The sequence below is a fragment of the Lacerta agilis genome, chromosome 7 (assembly GCF_009819535.1).
Source record: "Lacerta agilis isolate rLacAgi1 chromosome 7, rLacAgi1.pri, whole genome shotgun sequence".
Taxonomy (NCBI): Eukaryota; Metazoa; Chordata; class Lepidosauria; order Squamata; family Lacertidae; genus Lacerta; species Lacerta agilis.
This window is the reverse complement of record NC_046318.1, coordinates 33,696,975-33,717,359: the sequence shown is the minus strand read 5'-3', so window position 1 is coordinate 33,717,359 and position 20,385 is coordinate 33,696,975. Positions and strand designations below refer to the sequence as shown.

The following is a 20,385-nucleotide window of genomic DNA, read 5'->3' as shown; positions in this document are numbered from 1 at the left end:
GATCGCCCCATTTCAGAGATACGGTATCTGTGAGGTGATATCTGCCCCTGTACTATGGAATGCCCTTCAGTGAAGCAGCAACCATCAGTTGCTTCAGATGTCTTGTAGAGACATATCATGATCCAGAAGACTGAACTCTGTTTTTATTTATTTGAATTCTCTGGATTCCTGTTTTTATATGCTTTTATACTAGTTTTGGGACGCAGGTGGCGCTGTGGGTTAAACCACAGAGCCTAGGGCTTGCTGATCCGAAGGTCAGCAGTTTGAATCCCCGTTACGGTGTGAGCTCCCGTTGCTAAGTCCCTGCTCCTGCCAATCTAGCAGTTTGAAAGCACGTCAAAGTGCAAGTAGATAAATAGGTACGGCGGGAAGGTAAACGGCGTTTCCGTGTGCTGTTCTGGTTCGCCAGAAGCGGCTTAGTCATGCTGGACACATGACCCAGAAGATGTATGCCAGCTCCTTCAGCCAATAAAGTGAGATGAGCGCCGCAACCCCAGAGTCGTCCACGACTGGACCTAATGGTCAGGGGTCCCTTTACCTTTATACTAGTTTTACTGGTTTTGTGTTTTATGTTTGTTTTAATGACATTGTATATTGTATTCATGTTGGACACCACTTAAGAGATTTTTAAAATATTAAGCAGTATATAAATGCTCTAAAATAAACCTATTTATTTGAGAAGTATTCAAGGACTATAGGGCAGCTCATTCATACTTCCCAGAAATACTATGCAGAAACATTACTGGTTTAAAAAGTAGCTAGATTCCCCCCGCCCTTCAGTTTCGATCAAAGCTAGTTTGCGGAAAACACAGTATTTCATAAGAAAGAATAGAATAGGGATAGGGATAGGGATTATGAGTAACTTTGTGTGTACACTGCTTCCCTAACCAGTGGAAACGCACCAGACACAGAATAAATGTGTGAACACAGCTAAAATCAAGATGTTTGGTTTTGCTGTCAATGCAAATACAATGTAGTAACAATGATGATGATGATGATGATGATAATAATGTTTATTTATGCCCCAGCCACTCTGACTGCCTTCCATACACATAAAAACATAATAAAACATCAAAAACTTCCCAGTACAGGGCTGCCTTCAGATGTCTTCTGAAAGCATACTTTCAGCTCCAAAAAAACCTGTTCTGTGTCCTGTGTTTTGTATTCTGAGCTGTGGAAAATAATGCAGTACAAGGAGAAAACGCTGGCTTTGTTGCTATCAAGTTGTTGGAACCAGACAGATTGCAAACAGGTTTGACTGGTGATTGCATTCAAAGACATAATCCAACACTAAAGTTTTCCAGTAAGAAGTGGGTGGAAACGCTCTTAATGAAAGCAAGTGGGTTGGGTGCGTACCAAGTACACATAAAAGGCCGAAGTATGTTATTAAACAAGGGGACAGGAGAAACATGAGTGTGTCATTGATAGTAGTGGAGAACTACCACCTTAAGTGTTCCCACAATTCTCTGAGCTTTTATATTAAAAATGTTTTCAGACGAAGGGCCATTTCCCCCAACATTATCAGCAATTGTAATGATAACTGTAGGCTGGAAGATTCTGGATTATTAATATGAAAGACTGTAAACATATGAGATGGTATTCAACTAAGCTTTACTCAGAGTAGACCCATTGAAATGAATAAACCTAACTTAGTCATGTTCCATAATTTAAATGAGAGTTGAATACCAGGTCACCCAGGGATAATATCTTGAAATGGTTGAACTTAAAAGTAGAAGCACTAGTTTGTACAAGGGGAAAGTTCAGGTGCCTATGGGTATGCTCAGAAAGGCCTTCACTCGGCAAGACTATGAATGGTGTTCCTACTACATGATTGACTTAGAAACATTAATCGCCTGAGATCGCTATTAAATAGAAATTTTCTAGATTTTGGTAGAGAAAGCACTTCCGTAAAACATTTGTTAGTATAGATCTAGATATGCATTGTTAGGCCAATTCAATATTATTTTGGAGTTGTACCAGTTGCTTTAGCTACAGTTCATATTTCTTTATCACCCATTCAACTACTACGTTACTATCAGCTGAGCTTGAGGCTGGATGGATGGTACAACTTGGTGATAAAGGAAAACAACAAAAATAAAGTAAACATTTGAGTTTATTCCAGAGTATCTTCCATGTGACCAATGCAAATGTTGTTAGCAAGTGACATACACACAGGTAAGAAAAACAAAAATGGGCACATGATGCAAACTACCGATTTTCACTCCCTTATTTCATCAAAATAAACAGGCACAGGAAGGTCACATATGTTTTCACTTGTATTCCGCAGGACATAGAAATCACACAGAAATCAGAGACAGGTATCAAGTTAATTAAGGATAATTAAGCAAGAGTGATTAAGAGTGGATTAATCCACAATTATGTGGATCCTGATTAAAATAGCTCTACTATTTCACTTAGACTTAAGAAATTTACACAGGCAGTGGAAAATCAAGGACAGGGCCCACATTCAACTAACTAATCTAACCAGTGGAAACCCAAGCAAGGACTTCTGCAAGCACAACAGGGCTCCCCCCCCCCCCAATTTGCATTGCCCCTCCAAAACAGTGCGAGGTGGGGAGAGGAGAGAGATCATCATTCCTTCAGGCAAGCTATGTGGAAATCCTCCCTGGATATTTTCTCCCTCTCTTGGTCCTTAACAAAATTTCAGGTAGGCCAGGCAATGGGTTGTCTCCAATGCTGAATGTGGAGTTTCACTCCTACAACAGGATTTCCCTTTTGTGAATCCTTAAAATTTGCTCTGCAGGGTCCGCCAACCCCATGGAGCAAATTTTGATGGTGCACAGGGGGCTGCAAGGGACAGTAGAAGGGAAAGCTCCATTGTGTGAGTGGAAATCTGTTGCCGATCAGCAGCATTTAGTACAGCCCAATATATTTTATCACCAAGTCATCAAAGGACAGGAGCTTTGATCCACAGATCCACTTTGCAAGCAAAAGACACTTCCACACAGGGTTTTTTGGGGGGGTGGGGTGGGGTGAGAACTGGTCTGAATTGTTCTATTAACCTTTTGAATTGAGTTTGAAGCCCTGCTGATTGGTGGGCTGGAACTGGCCATGCTACCTAGTGGAATCTTTGGAGCCATGGAAATACCATATTTTTCCGGGTATAACACGCCCCCGTGTATAAGACAACCCCTCTTTTTGGGGACTCCACGTTGAGGGAATGGGTGGAGACTGCCCAGAGTTGTTGAGCTTTTCTTTTGGGCCTGACCCGCCTGACCACCGCTGACAATCACACGCATCGACAAAGCCAACAATCGTCTGCTCGCCAGTCGCACGCCCAATTGCCGCAGCAGCCAATTGCCAGCAGACCTTGCCACAGTCACCAACTGCCCATACAACATCTGAACTATTCATGTAGAAGACAACCCCCAATTTTAAGCATTTTTAAAAAATAAAAACAACTCGTCATATACACGGAAAAATACGGTGTTCTAAATTGAAAAAAATATACATATGCCTTAAGTCTCATTTCCTTACCAAAAGCTTACTATGACTTTTTTGGGGGGGGGAGAAAATATACAAATTATACCTATGAAACTGATGGAAAGCGGGTCCTTACATTAGAAAATTCTAAATGAAGGCAAAAAATGGAAGGAATTTGCATAGACACAACCTCCTGCTAATTGTTTTAGCAAAAGAAGTCCAAACAACTCAGAAAAGCCAGACAAGCCTTAAGCATTAGTGTCCTTGTCTCATACTGATAACATAGATAAAATCAGTGGTCTTATTCTTAAGAAACGTTGTGATAATATTAGATAGTTAATTGATGAACATTATGATATAAAAGAGACCTCTGAATTTTTAGCACTTAAAAACAGTTACGTAAAAGGCAGAGTTAAAAAGTGCATTGCTGAAGCAACCTATTTTGGCTTTCTGGGAAAGAGTAGGATGGAATTTTAAAGTTGTTCTCAGATACTGTCTTGATATGAAGGTTCGGATGCATTTTTTTGTTCTCTTTCCCAAAACAGTCTGTTCCATTATAGCTTCTCAATATGTTGATTACTCCATCATGTAGAAACGGTACATAAGGGCCACAATAATTGCTGCTATAGCTGGAATCACCCAGTTGGACCATGTGCTAGAAGAAACAAAAAGTTACTTTGATACATTCTGATATATCAGAATGCAGACAAACCAAAAACTTAAGACTAGAATGGCAATACTTTGAAGAATACATGGACAAATATTGTTCCATAAAGAGTATGTTGATATGTTTAGATTAAAGGAGTAAAGTGGAAAGAACAACATTATCTAGGAATGTTATAAAGAGATAAAAATCCAAAATCTAAAGAGTGCAGTGATTATATCGAACTTAAACAATAAGGAAGTTGTGGTGTGGTGGAGGGAAGTCAAGGGGTGTGGTGGTGGGAAGGGATTGGGGGCAGGAAGGATTTATGTTTGTGTAAATAATAGTGTATTTTTTACATAGTACCGGCACCTCTTTGTTTTGTTTTGTTAATAAGTGTGACACCTACTATAACAATTTCATGGTGAGTACCGGCATGTATTTTCCTAGGAAAAAAGCACTGTGAATACCTTTTTTTTTTTTTTTTTAAAGAAAAACAATATTGGCTTGTTAAATGAAGGCCATACAATACCTGGAATTAGAATCAAGAGTGGTAATGTAAGGTTCCTGAAAAACAAAGCAATACATTAGTTAGACTTAACTGGTCTCTCCTGCCCATCCTTCTTGTCACAAAGCTAACTCATGCCAATTACTGACATGGAGTGTTCACCTATTGTTTCCTCAAGATTTCCTCTGATATGGTGTAACCTTTCACATCTAACCATTCATCATTATCATTAGCCCTCTGTGCTCACTTGCTGCTACAGCAGTATATGCTACATTCCCTGAATTTAGGAAATGACTTCTTGTTGTCATGCAAAAAAACACCATGTTCTGGTTTAAAAGTCAACACCTAAAATACAGCAGCTAGACAATAAATGTCTGGGCTCATTGCAACATCTTACAACCCACAAGGACCCTTTTCAGCCTTGGGAATATATCAGTGTGTATATCACTTGCCACACAATTTATTCACAATTAAACTTCATACGATTAACCTTCTAGATGCTTTCTGTTATTCTTGCAGCATTTGTGGAAGATAAGCTAACTGCAAGCTCCATGTTCAGAGACATAAATGCCTATGGAAAACACATGCTATAGACAAACAGGGGAGGGAATTCATTGTCACCATCACCCCCAGCTTCTTAGCTTCTCTGGGGTATCTGACTGCCCACCACTCAGGGGGGAAATGATGGACTTGGTGGATCTTCAAGCCTGATCCAGGAGGGCAGTTCTTGCATCCTCTTAACAGTTTCTGCTATGCAGAAAGATTGAGTCACTTTCCACTCAGCTCACATTTGAACTGCTTATCTGTCAAGGCCTGACAAAGTACCCTGATAGCAGAACAGAGCTGCTGAAAAATCTTCAAACGTAAACCATATCAGCATTCTCTGGATCATCACCTTTCATGGACCATAGGAAGCTCCTTTATTATATACAGTCAAAATCATGGTCCACCTAACTCAATTTTAATCACACTGACTAGCAGGGTTTCTCCACGATTTCAGATTATATAATAGTGGGATACGAGACTGCCGTGTACCACATCAGACTAGTTCAGGGTTTCAAGGCAGGCAACATTCCTGGAGAGCCACTGCCATTCAATGTGGACAATACTGAATTAGATGGCATCTACTTTTTTTGTTTTGTTTTTTGCAGTGTGCACAACACAGCACTTGAGTCTCATGGGTCAGACCTCTACTTTTGATGTATGTCAGCCATTGTTGTATTGGTAAGCATTAGAACACTTTGCAATATTGAACAGTATTATTTTCATATCTGAAAAAGCTTTCAAGTAAGAATTCCTGACTCAAACTCCTTTTTCGGAACTAAAAGCTGGATCAGATGTGCCTTTCTGTGCACAGAAGGGTTTGTATTAAAAGCATCGCTAAGGGGAGGGTGTTCCATCAGCACAATTGTTTATCCTTGTGCAGCAAAAAAAGTTCTTCCCCTCTCCTTCCCCCACATGCTCCCTAAATCTGTCCTGAGGGTTTGCCCAACCCTTCGAAGCAGAATTGGGGGTGGCAGGGGTAGGGAGGAGGGAAAGCCCTGAATTATTTAATTGAATACCACCCAAGGTGCCTTCTTGTTCATGGAAGGACTGCTGTATGCCTCATGCTAGAATGTTGCTTGAGGAGAGTGAAATCAGATGTTCTTCCACTTCCACTTGTGCAAAAACTTCTACTAGTGCATAGCCTTTTGCACAATCAAAAACATGAGAACGGCTGCAGAACCTTCTTAGCACACACTGTGTGGAGCCTGGTTCTAAGCCACTTAACATGCTTAAGATTTTATAGAACTGTTCCCCATAAACATAAGACCACCCTTGCATAAAGTCCAGTCTCATATTTCCCACTATGGCACAGTAGATGATGCTGGGAAGCCCACAAGCAGGACACAAGAGCAACAGCACCCTGCTTGCTGTTCTTCCCCAGCTGATACAGGAAGGAGAAACAGATGTTTATCGTTAGTTAAAGTCCCTGCCAGCACTGCATGTAACACAGATCACTGCTGCCAAACATTAACATGGTGGGATGGATTTAAAGTAGAATGCTTACCGTTGGTTTCTGAATTTTTTTCCAGTCATCCTGCAACACAAAAAAGTGGTAAGCAACACAATGTAGAATGCCCCAAAATACCAAGAGTTATTTATACATGTAAATTTCACCCTATCAGTTAGTGAATATATGAACACACATACATTCTAAAAGCATTTCGCAACCTATCTTCTTTGTAGGGTTTGCTGATAATTTTCAACATGCTTTTTTATCCAATTCTATTCTACCAAACGTATTTTCAGTTTGCTTCCAGAAAAGTTGCTCCACATTATCTCCACAAGAGATAAACATTACCTTGATTAAATGATCCCTGGTAGCACATGAGCTACTTTCAAGTCCTCCAGCATAACAGATCTTTTATAGCAACAGAGCAGTTAAGTGTGGGTGGAAGACTTTTAAAAAAGCAAAGGAAACAAAATTATTAAAAATAAATCTTGCAGCAATGTTTTGATGCCAAGATCAGTTTTCTACAAAGCTTCTAAATGACTTTTAGACACAGGGGTTTTATGAAACAGGAGGAACTGTTTGTCTCTTCTGAAAAAATGGACTTTGTAACTGCATCTTGATTCCAGTACTAAAGTCATGAAGTTACTTTTGCATGGAACACAGCAAGTATCAGTGCACTTTGTACACCCATTACAGTAGTTTATCAAATGCTAAACAAAAACAAATTTCTTCATGTACCAGCACCAGAAATATCAAATGCACCAGTCTAAACTTTAGTCTGGTAACTGAATGAAGGGGCTCAATTCATAACGACACACTCCTGGATGCAAGCTTTAGAGAAGTAACATCAAAACCCCATACCGCTGTGTATCCTACTAAGTACGATGCAAGGGAAGAATGCAGGAAGTGCCATGCAGAAATAGCTTGGCAACATTACCTAATTCTCTGCACAAAACACATAAATGATCCCGATCATTCCCTAGGTCCTCTGTTAAGTGTCAGAGGACTTGGGTAGTGTTTGTCCTTTACCCAACCAAGACACAGCACCTTTGTGCATGCATGCATGCATGCATGCATGCACATACACACACACACACACACACACACACACACACACTGGCAAGTTCTCTGATGTGAAGAGAATTTAGGAAACTGAAGACTGTTTCATTTAGTGCTAGAATTTAATAAACAGCCACCAGGATAAGTCCCGTGGTTAGCTACGGGAACTGCATTGGTGGGATCTTAGCAAAGAGTTATCGGTTCAGATATAACATTAAGTGTTCCTGAAGGGCATACATTCGTTGCCCTGGACACAAATGTCTTGCAGTGCAGCAAATGTGTGTTCAGATCAGCCTCTTCCAAATCACAAGCTTGGTTTTAAACTTCTGCTGGCACTGTGCCAATTTATTGCTATGTTTTATTTATTTATTTTGCTTCTTAACTGTTATTTATTTCTCACTTTCCCAAGCCATCCTGAACATAGGAACCAACTATTTTACAACAAAAAACCTAAAACCTAAAAAAAATAGCTTAAAACTTGCAGAAAAGCACTAATAAACTGTATGCTGAAAAAAGTCATCAACTGATGGGAGGAGGTACTGATAACCTGCTTCACTGCACAAACATTTTTAATCGCAAATTACAAAGTTACAACTTGACACAGAACACTGCACAGCAGCATCCAATTTGATATGTTCATTAAGGTTTTAAAAATATGGAGAAATATACAGGTAAAAGAAACACACGTTCTGTACATTGAAAGTGCACTTACTGGATGAAGTTCTCCTATAATGAATGTATCCGACAATGCTCTGGCATCTGTGGAATGGCCAACATCTTCAAAACTTTCTGTAGCATCTCCTCCTGCTTGTTCCCTTAGAACCTCTTCACCACCTGGGTGCTGTAAGAAAACAATACATGAATAAGTATCCATGAACTTTACAAATAGTTTTTTAAAGCTTTCCAGTACATCTTAAAGCTGTCAATTTCACAAATGGAACTGCAGCAGATTGCACGCTCAACAAGAAATCTTGCAGTACCTTAAAAACTAACAAATGTATTATGGCAGGAGTTTTCGTGCACTGTCCACTTCATTAGATGCACAAAATGTTGACCTGAGCCGTTTAAAGTACACTTCTAAGCCAGACTGGCTGCCAATCACTATCAATGAATGACCCCTAAATTCTAATATTAGATGCATAACAAGTGTGCATATGGTTCTTGTTTTTTGGAAATGTTGAGCACACACAAGAACACTATTTTGCCCAGCAACTACCATCAGTATTGTAGATATTGTGTGTGTCTGTTTTCACACCCACCCCCACACAAGGAAAATACCACTAGAATATATTTGTGCCTGTGATTAAAACAAAGAAGTTCAATCATTCAGCTTTATACTGTCCTTCATAAAAATGTGTTTTTAATTGTTGGCTGGTTTACGCAAACATGTCTTACAACTGCAATATTTGCAGCAGCTTCTCATCAAGTCCCCCAAAGATGTGGCTTGTTCCTTTGAAACACAGGTTGGGACTGGCTTCCTTGAAGCCTCACTTTCGCCCATATCAGCCTAATGGCACTTTAAGAAGAGGTTCCACAGCCCTACTTGTCAGTAAAACCATACCAATTAGGCTGGCAAGCCACCATATTTGTGTAACTCCATTCCAGTTGGGAACAGGCAGGCCCCAACTGTACAGGTGCTAATTTGGGCATTAAAACTGATTTACAACTGCATTTTCATAATCTGAAGAAAATCAAGCTGCAATTTCTGTAGTGCTACTCTGTCATTTTATGGTTTTATCAGTTTTAAATGTCTTAAAATTAACATACCTAGTGATGACTGTTGTTGATTGATTGTGCTGTGGTTGTGTAGGTTCTGTGTTGTGTGTGTGTGTGTACAGACACACACACACACACACACACACACACATATATATAGCCATTGTGCATGGGAAAGCTTTCCTAAAAGGCAGGGTTTAAAGCACACACCATTAAATAAATATGCACTCTCTTTCTCTCTGGCACTCCCACTGTGAAGTTTGACCCAGCCTCCCCCACTGGCAGTGGGCCCTCTGCCAGTGCAGAAGTCCAATCTGCCTGTGTTTTACTCGATTCTTATTGGATAAACGGGGATGAGTGAAGTTCTTAATCCACGTTATATGATCCTGTAAATGCTGCTCCACCTAAGTACTATAACAATCATTATGTAAAAATAAAAATAAAAATGTTTTTAACCCTGAGAGCACCTCATACGAGTCAGGCTTTTGAAGCACTTGTTTAGCCAAGAGCTTGTTCCAGAATTAATTTCACACATAACCGACACTGCAGCTCTTAAATCAAACAGCAGTTGAAAACACCAACAAAACAAAACCGCATTTCCTAGTCTTGTCATTTCAGGACTGGGAAGGAAATGGGAAGGAAAGCAGATACGCAAAGCAGTGAACATGTAGGCAACTTTCTCAATTATGCAGTATTCACAAATATGTGCCCTTCTTGGCATCATGTTAATGCTAAACAGAGCATACCCCAGACCCTGTAGGATCAAGGTCCATCATTCAGTTTCCAGCAGAAACTACATGAATGTGACTATTTCCCCTTATCAAACCATTCAAAAGAAACCACTCCTGTCTAGAGATGGCAACATTCTAAAAAGACACACGTAGGTATTATTTGTTGCCTAAAAGTGATAACTTGTAAAAGTTTCAAAGTTTATTTGCATAAAAAATAATAATTGGGTGAAGAAAGTGCACAGTGCTTATGCACAGTGACTAAGCAAAATGGGGCAAGAAGTTACATAAGTTTGTAGAGCAAAGATTACATGTGGCCATCAATCCCAAAAAGGTTAAGGAAGTGCATGCTGGAGAGAGATTATGCAAGTAAAAGAGAACGTGCAACTATGACGGACAAAATCCTGCCCTTGAATCAGTACTGATAACTATTCAAGCAAAGGAGTAGAGCAAAGGTCTTGAGCGACGCTGAAGCTGATTGCTGTGAGATTCACAGAGCATTCAGCAAACTGAATCCAGAAAACAGGTTGGACAACAAAGCGTAACTTACACAACTCTTCAGAGAGGATGAGCCCAAACTCCTATTAGCACATCTATACTGAAAAAAGGGTGAATAGCTGCAATGAAATGTCATTTCATGAAATGACCCATTTTTAATGGAACATGAACTGGAGAGAGAAAGCTTCCTGTTCTGAATTGTAAGGCACAGAGCAATATTAAAAATACTGAAAAGGAGAAATGTGGTCAGATTTAAAACAGTTTTCCCTTTGACAGCACAAGATGCAATCACCTGGGTAATCTTTAGGTCAGCCCACAAGTAAAGATGCAAAAATATACTGTGCTGTCAAATGCAACTGGCTGGCCACTGTGAGAACAGAATGCTGGAATACTGTATGTGGCCCGTGGGCCTGATCCAACGGCCTCTTTGTATGCTCTTCTGAACTAAGAGAAGATCTCAAAGTCACAAACCAAGAGCCCATCATTCCTTAGTACTGTACAAAGAACTGTACTAAGGTTTGGACCTGTGCCCAGGGGCGTAGCAAGGGGGGGGGGTGTAGGGGTGCCGCCCCATGTTCCATAATGGAGGGGGTGACAAATTATCAAGGAACAATTACTGCCCTACTAGGGTGGTTCATAAAAAACTTTTTTTAAAAAAATGCCTGCTCCAAAGGTCTTATCTTACTATACTAGGGATTATATAGCTATATTTGAAATTTCATGCATATCGGTTAATATCTTGACCCTCCTCCACCAATATAGCTGTTTACTTGGCTCTTTTGCTATGTCGTGAAGGCTGAAATTTCAGTTCAGTGGAGCACTTTCTGTTCCCAACCCTGTGGAAAGCCATCTAATTAGACTTTAATTTGATTTTGAGATGTTTTTAGGAGGTAATTTAATTATTGTTTGATTTTATACCAATGTTATGTATCTGATGTTAGCCACCCTGAGCCCAACTTCGGCCAGGATATAAATTAGTTTATTATTATTATTATTACTTGTTATTATTCCTTTGTAAGAAAATATGAAATAACGTAAAACCATTTTTGCAGGGGGGAAATCAATGGGGGGGGTTGAAAAGAAATCTTCCGCACCGGGGGCACCTGACCTTCCTATGCCTCTGGAGGGGGGGTGACAAAAAATTTTTTGCCCCCGGGTACCAATTTACCTTGCTACGCCCCTGCCTGTGCCTCCTCAGATGATTTGTACTGATAAAGATTATATATATTGTAGACAACCTGCAGAATAGCTACATATTTTCCATGGAGAAAAAGCAGTGAAGTACTGTAAAAGCAAAACAATATCAAAAACATCCCATTACTCTTGTATGTGTAAATCTTTCCAGATGTAGAAACGATGTTTCAGTTTCTTATCTCTTCAAAATATTCACATACCTGCTACACCTTGGAATTCAAAGTATTCACTAGGTGTACATGGAAAGATAAGAAACTTATTTCTGTTTGGATGATAAATGGCTTCTTTCAGCAATTAACACAAATGTGAGCTCTGTTCACTTCATTCCACACTAGACAACCAAGGTATCCCTCTACTGAAGACATTTTACAATCTTTTATTTGTGAATTGGCCCACATACACAGCTGCTTGTTGAATGATCTATATTAGGAAACCACAAGAATTAGGATGGCTAACCTGTGGCCTTCAATATGTTGCCTACAACCCCCTTCATCCCTGATGATTGACTATGCTGGCTGGACCCAAAGGGAGTTGTAGTCCACAACTGCTGGAGGGCACCAGGTTGGCTACCCCTGCCCTGGAGGCTGGCTTCTGCTTGGTTTTAAAGTGTGTAGAATGGTGGTATTTTTGAGAACATGGTATTTGTGTGTCAAGGGAGTGTCTTTGTGCTTCTATTTCCTTCACCTGCTTTTTCACTGTTGCTTCCAGTGGTGCTGTTCTCGAACAGCTTAGTTGTCAAACAAATAGGCTCCCGAACACCGCAAACCAGGAAGTAAGTGTTCCAGTTTGCGAACATTTTTCGGAAGCAGAGCGCCCGACGTTGTCTCTGCTTGAGTGCAAGCTCCTGCAGCCAATCGGAAGCTGTGCCTTGGTTTGCGAACAGTTTTGGGAATCAAACCGACTCCTGAAACAGATTAAGTTCTAGAACCAAGGTACCACTGTATACAACTAAAATCTCAAGGGTGTTAAGTGTAACAAATAAACGAGTGGCTTTGGCAAAGTCATATTACTACACAAACAGTTTTCCTTTTCTTTCTTTTTTCAAAGCATACTAGATACTCTTCTCCCAAAACATACAAGCTACCTTTTAACGCATTAAACTTGTGAGGAGAGGGGAAAGACTGATACATAGCTCTTAAAATCCTGGCTGCAAAAAAATGCAATGAAGGTGCACAAGTCTGCAAGCCAGCACTCATGCTTTACAACACTGTTGTAGCAGTTGTTTTTAAATGTTAGATCTTAGCCTATAAGTCGATAGGTCAGAGCAGTGAGAGATCACAGCTCCCTGCTCCTGTTACCCAAAAGCAGAATAGTTACCCAAAAGCTGGAGTTTTTCCATCAGCATCATAGACACCAGTTGACTTTCACATGCTTTAATGACAACCTAATTTCTTTTTATTTGCTTTCTGTGTAAAATTTTCTGGGTTTATCCAAGAGTGCTAATGTACATCCAATGGGTTTACACTTCTCACAAGACTTGGGAGTGGTCTTGTAAGTCATACCCAGGTCAAAGAAAAAGACCAAATTTGTAAAGTGGGACTGCTGTAAAGTGGGTACCTTAAATAAGTAAGACACATTAATAGGAGGAACCATGAAGCACTTGCACAGTTTGCAAGTCTTGTCTGCAGCCTGCACAGACTTCTAGTGTTGTTTGAGTATGAACTGAGAGCTGCCTTTTAAATTGAAATGTAGCAACCAGCCGTGTGACATCAGGATAATTTCAGTTTCATATAACCTTTGCTCAAGTTGAACCTGCCTGTCTCAGCTTGTTCACTTTCTTTGAGAAATATAAATATGTGTATTCCTTATATCACAAATGAAGATCTTATGTTGCTGAAATACAGTGTAATGGGCTGTCTGAATCAGGTGCAGGATTGGCCAAGGACCCAGGGAAGGGCTCCAGCGGGATGTAGAAGCCTCTGCCAGATGCCGAAGAATCTGCTAGCAAGGATTGGGGGTGGGGGTGGCAGCTTCCTAAATCTTCTCACTTGTCTTCTCCGTCCCCAAGACAGAAGCTGTGAGTTCTGCCTCCCTCTCTGTTCCTGCCTCCTTTTCCTAGCTTGACAAAGCCTCTCTGTGGCACACTCACTCCAGAGCTGTCAGATACTGGGAGTGGCTCTATCTGCCCTGAGGGGGAAATTTCAGGAGTCCTGGCCACCTCTCAGGGGGCAGAGGCACCTTCCCCATCACCTAAGTAAAGGAACAATCAAAAGAGAAGGGAACAATGGGTTCCACCTACCAGGCATAGATAAAGACTGCAGAAACACTTACTGGAGCCTTCAGATACAGGTGGGTAGCCGTGTTGGTCTGCCATAGTCGAAACAAAATAGAAAATTCTATCCAGTAGCACCTTAGAGACCAACGAAAGCTCATACCAAGAACAAACTCAGTTGGTCTCTAAGGTGCTACTGGATAGAATTTTCTATTTTGGAGCCTTCAGAGGCATCCACCCCATTCCTATATACAGGATAGCAACGGGATGCAACAGTGACAGTGGTGGATCAACTTCCAAAGCTTTGCCAGTACCAGCACCTACCTTTCTTGTAGCTCTATTTAGAATTAACCATGTGTATTGCCTGAAGTACCTAAGGCGGCAATTTGCATATGTATTGCAGTAATCTAAGCATTAAAGCCTTTCAAAATAACTCGTCCTCCTGTCTTTTTTATTGTGCAATGGGGAAACAAGAACACACAGATCCAGGGGCGGAGGAAGGGGGATGTGGTGGATGCGGTCCGCCCCGGGTGTCACCACTGAGGGGGGTGACAAAATGCTGGGTGGCGCTCATCACGTGCCCAAGCCATGTGTCTGGGAGAGACACATTCACAGGGGTTTGGGCGCATGCAGGCTCCGTGCTGCCCAAACAGTCTGCCCGCTGCCTCCCCCCCCCCAGCTGTAGGGCGGCTGAGTGGGAGGAGGCAGGCAGACTCCTGAGGCCCCGCAGTGCACCCCACCCCTATGGGTGGCTCGCCCCGCCTCTGGGCACACCTCCTCAGGCACCAGAGTGGCTTCCTCCGCAGCTGGACAGATCTAAAGCATTCTGTTAGATGCCATCATTAAAAATGAATTCTGCATGCAAGCTGAAATAAAAATGCTTTCTCCAATGGTTTTCAAAGTTCATACTATCAAGAAGCTTTGTGTTCCATATTGATTAGTCTGGAAGTCTACTTTAGCGTGGGAAACTCTATACAGTCTCAGTTTACATAGGTTTGAAGCCTTTGCTTACCAGGCCTAGTTGCTGTCCCATGCAAACTAGATGCACCCTAAAACAAGGCATTCATCTGTGGTTACACAATAATGCAGACCAAGATTAGTCATTTGGAACTGCTCTTTCTGAAGCAAGTTATCTTCCAATAACTATTTTCTCAATGAAAAACCTCAAGTAAGCTTCTGGGAGAACCCAATATTTGTAGGAACTGTTTGAGAGTGGCGTATCAGTTAAATCCAACAAAAGAAATCCAATCCCATGACTGAATATTGGGGAATGGCAGAAGCTCAGTGGTAGAGCATCTGCTTTGCACAAAGAAGCTCCCAAATTAAATCACTGCCACTCAGTGAAGACAATCAAGACTTCAATGGACTAATGCTCAGTATAAGGCAGCTTCCTATGTTCCCCAACCTGTAAAGGCAAAATGTAATATTTATTTTTAAGCAACTGTACAGATACAGTGTCATCAAACTCTCTATAATAGAGTTATGGGATCCTAGCTCTGGGAACACTTTCGGAGCCATCTAGGCCAAACCTTGCTCAAAAGGAGGGCAACCCATCCAGTATCACCCCCACCCAAGTTTGCATGTAAATCAGACCACAGTGCATAAAAAGCACAAAGAACCTGAACATAACCACATGCGACAGTTAGTTCAAACTCAGAAGAGAGCACTATGAGTTCCTGCAACACATGTAGAATTGAAGGGGGAAAGGCAGATTAAGACAATACCTAATAAATGCAGATTATCTGTGCCCAGCACACCCTAAATCCTGTTCATTCCCAAAAATGAGCTGGGAGGCTTGTTCTGGATGTTGCCAGTTATCAGTGACCAATTAACAATGTTACATCTGCAGGTGCCTAGTGTTGGTGCTGAAGTTATGCAACAGGCTAACCAGGGGACATCCTTGGAAAAGATTTATTAATATCACTACCTTTTAAATATAGCTAATTTGAGATGGGTGAGGGGATTGGTCTGACCATTTCAGTTTGTGTTTTAAGACACTTGCTCTCCTATTATTTTATGTGTTTAGTTATGATAGAGGAAAAAAGTTTATCCACATATTTAACTATAAGTTTTAATGGCGGTATTACCCCCCACTAAAAGAGGAGCTCTCACATGCCTAACACATGCCTTGGGACAACTAACCAACTAGGCTATCATTCCACAGCAAATTTCAGTGGTGAACACTGACAGGAATGGACTCAAAAGGGCCCCAATGAGAAACAAGAAGGGGGTGCCAGAGTGCTTAGGGGGCAGAAGCACACCAAACAGTTTTCACCCTTCACTTTTAAAAACTATGTTTAAAAAACTAAGAATGCTAAATGGAGAATAAGCTCAGTCAGTAGACACACAATGTTGACTGCCAGCTGTAAAATAAAATTGATAATGGAAGGTACGAAGGCATGAATGGGGATCTTGCATTGAAGAGGACATTTTGAGCATTGGGACACATTTTCAAATGTAAGAAACTGTTGTGGGCACCACAAAATACTCATTTCACTGAAGAAAAGGGGGTATTGGAATCCCTTCTACAGGACAAAATACCTACGTACCCCAAAACGTAAAATACAGCCCCAAACAAGGAAGCAACCCCACATTATGTAACAAAAGAGAAGGCAAAACTCCTTGTTTTGCTTAACAATTAAAAAACTGGAAGGGGTAGTGGGCCCTGGCAGGTCCATCTGTGGTGCCCATGGGTGCCATGTTGGGGACCTTTGGCCTATAATACTCTGTAGAAGGGTACATCTGGAACAGGCTGAGACCCTGAACAGGAGCACGCCAGTCAGAAGGTGAAGAAACAATGAAGTATTTTGTTACAGGTCCCAATAGTTTACCTACTACTGTAAACAATTTATAAACTATAGAGGAAGTTCACTACAGTTTGCCCAAACTTGAAAAGCTTCCTCATGTTTAGCACAAGTTATCTGCACACAATGCCTGAGGGATGCAATTATGTTTATCTGTGGCAAAAAAATTCTTGAAACAATTTCCCCCTTTTGTGATTGCAGTAAGTTTTGTGAGACTATATCTAAAAAGAAGAAAGTTCTTCATAGCATACTATCTTCAATCGGTTTCTCTGAATAAGCTGATGAAATAAATGGCTACATAAAATCAATTTCACAGGCGAAAGAGCCATCAGTGACTTTCATGCAATACTGAAACCAAGATATGCTGTCAGAGAACAAGATCGGAAATTAGCAAAAGGTTTGCTAGAAGGTTTAAACCATATTCTTAACAGTGCACATAGGTGTACCAAGAAATACAGTCAGCAGATGACACACAGCAGCTCAGTTATTTCTAGAATTAAATTTAAATTGCTCCCCAGTCCTCTCACTCACAGTCATTTTTTGGGCTGTAATACGGTAGTTGTATGGCATGAACCTTAACATCTTCCCTAGCTACAACTAGCAAGCAGAACTCTTGTCAACGGTGGCTAACTTGTGGCCCTTCACATGGTAGTGGGCTCCAATTCCCAGCAGCTCCAACCAGCCTGGACAACAGCAAAGGATGATCAGAGCTGCTGTTCAGCTACATCTGAAGGCCCAAAAGTCGGTGACCCCAGGTCTATATCAATACAATGGTTCTGTATGTTTGATGAATGGACCAAGGTACATAGCTGTACCTCCTTGCTATTTAAAACCCACCCAAACCCCATTATTTCCAAGAGGTGCAGGACTGCAGTGCTGCAGATACTCTTGACACAATCCTTCACTGCAGCCCCCAACATGAATCCTTTGCTTAACATAAGCATGCTAGGAAAGTGATAAAGCGGAGACAGCACTAGCAAAGGGATTCCAATTCAACTCCCAAGTTGGTGCAATATGATCTTTTATTCCTTTGGAGAAATAACCCCCCTGTGATGTGTTAACATTCCACAAGTGACAACTTCCAACCATACTTCTTTCTAAGAAGGCAATGCAAACCACTGGACAGCTGCAGCAGGGCTTAATGGGATGGCAGACACATCTGCAGCCCTGGCGATTGCACCAGTCAGAGCAGATGTCGGGCCCCTTGTTGTGCCAGTTCTCAAGACTGATGTAGTGAAGAGGCCCAGATTGGGCCCACTGCTGTCATGTGATGGAAAGAGAGGCTCAAGATACAGCAGAACTTGTGCCCACCTCTCCCTGCCCCCACAATACCCTGAAGGGTTCTACTGGCTAAAAGATCCAAAACCATTGGGGTTCCTCCAAATGTGTGCAAAATCTATATGTGCTCAGGAGTGTAGCTCATTTTCTCTCTCCCATTATTTCTAGTGGGAAGGAAAATATAGGAAAAGTTGGGGGGGGGATGTTAACAGCCTGGAAACAGAAGAACAAATGCATTGTCTGCATTTGGATTCTCCCCATCTTAGGGCAGCAGGAGCATTATGAATTTCAAAAATAGCACTGTACAGATATACACAAGTTCCAAATACAGCATCTTAGAATATACACTAGTTCAGTTCCTTGATGAATAAGGGAGAAAGTGAAGTGAACGTGGGTTGTTTCTAATCAGCTAATCAGTACAAAGACATTACTCAACCCTTTATACTTGAACAACTGATGGATGAAAAGTGTCATGTTGCTTGCTGTAAGCATTTGGTTACAACAGTTTCACTGCAAAGCTTGCCATAAATTTGGCAACCTTGCTTTTCCTAGCTATTCCAGTTCAATCTAGCTCGTCCCTCAATGATAGTGTCTCTTACAAAATCGCGTTGCTATACAATAAAATATTACTTTGCAACAAACGATACAGCTGGAATATGTGTTATGTGTACTGAACTTTCTCATCTTCAAAAGCACTACAGGATCAAAAAGTCACTTCGACGAACAGCAAAAATAACAAAACGTCTACGAGGGAGCACTTTAACGAAAGCAGCTCCTTGCTCTCCGAACGGTCCCCATCTATCTATCTTTCTATCTATCCTATCTCTCGTCTCAAAACACCCAGAGGAGGAGCTTTTCGCTGAGACCAAGTTGCCAGCGTGCATGATCGTGCAGAACTACTCGAGCCCCCTTCATCTCTTCCACGGGACTGAAATCGCCCGCAAGCTCAGCAGCCACACCTTTCCAGCCCCTTATACATGTACTTGCCTCCTCCAGAAACTTTGTGAGGTCATACACACGGTGGTGCAGGATGATCCAGGTGCTCTGGCTGTGATTGTGCTTCTGGATCTCTTCGAGGGTATAATAGCAACCCCGCCACGGCTCCTTTCCAGGCTTGCTGTCGCCGCTAGCATTCGCCTTCGCCATCGTCCCAACTCTTAGCTTGGCTTCTCAACCTGGCAGATATTGACCCTTGGGCGCAGCAGCGGTGGCAGCAGATCTCCAACTGGGAACTCTGACCCAGGACCGCCTCGCCTCCTCGCGCACGCGCAGATCGAACTTTCACGCGGCCAGCTCCGTAATCACGAAGCACCGCCCACTTCTCGGCAGAAAGGCGGGGAAAGCTGTCCTAGCCGGCTGCCCATTGGGTAGGATGTGGGAATTGAGAAGCTCGTAGGTTTGTTTGTTTATGTGTTTGTCCTTTCCGCAGATTCCAAGAACCCAAGGCAGCGGCTTTCTTTTCTGATAGAAAAAAAGAGCCCCTTGGCACCTTACAAAACGTGTTTCTTATTACTGTATTGCTTTTTTATTTATTTTATTTCATAAAAATTATCATAGAATTTTAGAGTAAGAAGGGACAAAGAGGGTCATCTAGTTCAACCCCCTGCAATGCAGGCATCTTTTGCCCAGTAAATTGTTACAAGGCTTGATTGTAAAAGCAACCTCAAAGTGGTTTATAAAAAAGATAAAACATAATAATAATAATAATAATAATAATAATAATAATAATATCAATAAGAAACATTAACATTAAAAGAATAAAACATAATGAAAATAAATAGATTCAAACTCTCATCAAAATCAGGGCAGGCTTGCTGAAACTGAAATGCTTTTAAAGGTAAAGGTAAAGGTACCCCTGACTTTTGGGTCCAGAAGGCACCTGCCAGATGTCAGCTGCTGCAACAATAAAAGATCAAGTTCTTAGAAATGCAGAACCGGTATTTATGTGGCACCTGTAAGAAGCGGTTGAGTGGGTATAACTGTTGTTATCTGTTTTGGACACCTTATGGAGTTGCAAGATATGAATTTTCTACATCACTGTTTCTCAAACAGTGAGCCAGCCAGGAACCCACCTTGGGCCACTTTCAAGTGGGCCTCAGTGCCACAGCCTGCCTTGCCCCAACCGTGGCATAGCCTTTTGGTTGGACTGATGCCAGTACCAGCAACACTTTACATGCTGAGTAGAGGGAGTCAAAGAAGGCAGGGGAAGAAGGGAAGGAAGTGCTTCCTCTGAGGTGAAAGGGCTGGAAGAGATGTTGAAGGAAATTAGAAAGTGAGATAAGTTCATATTTATTATGAACAAACC

At 41.5% G+C, this 20,385-nt stretch overlaps 1 protein-coding gene across 1 annotated transcript; it reads right to left on the bottom strand.

Annotated features, from left to right (window-relative positions):
* Window positions 1–3,523: 3,523 nt before the first annotated feature.
* Window positions 3,524–19,315, bottom strand: LOC117049826 (cytochrome b5). The gene is made up of 5 exons (XM_033154805.1): window positions 19,068–19,315; window positions 8,363–8,491; window positions 6,646–6,675; window positions 4,620–4,654; window positions 3,524–4,099 (listed from the first exon to the last, which is right to left on the bottom strand). The coding sequence occupies exons 1-5, from the start codon at window positions 19,224–19,226 to the stop codon at window positions 4,021–4,023; spliced, it is 432 nt and encodes a 143-aa protein (XP_033010696.1). The 5' UTR covers window positions 19,227–19,315; the 3' UTR covers window positions 3,524–4,020.
* Window positions 19,316–20,385: the final 1,070 nt, after the last annotated feature.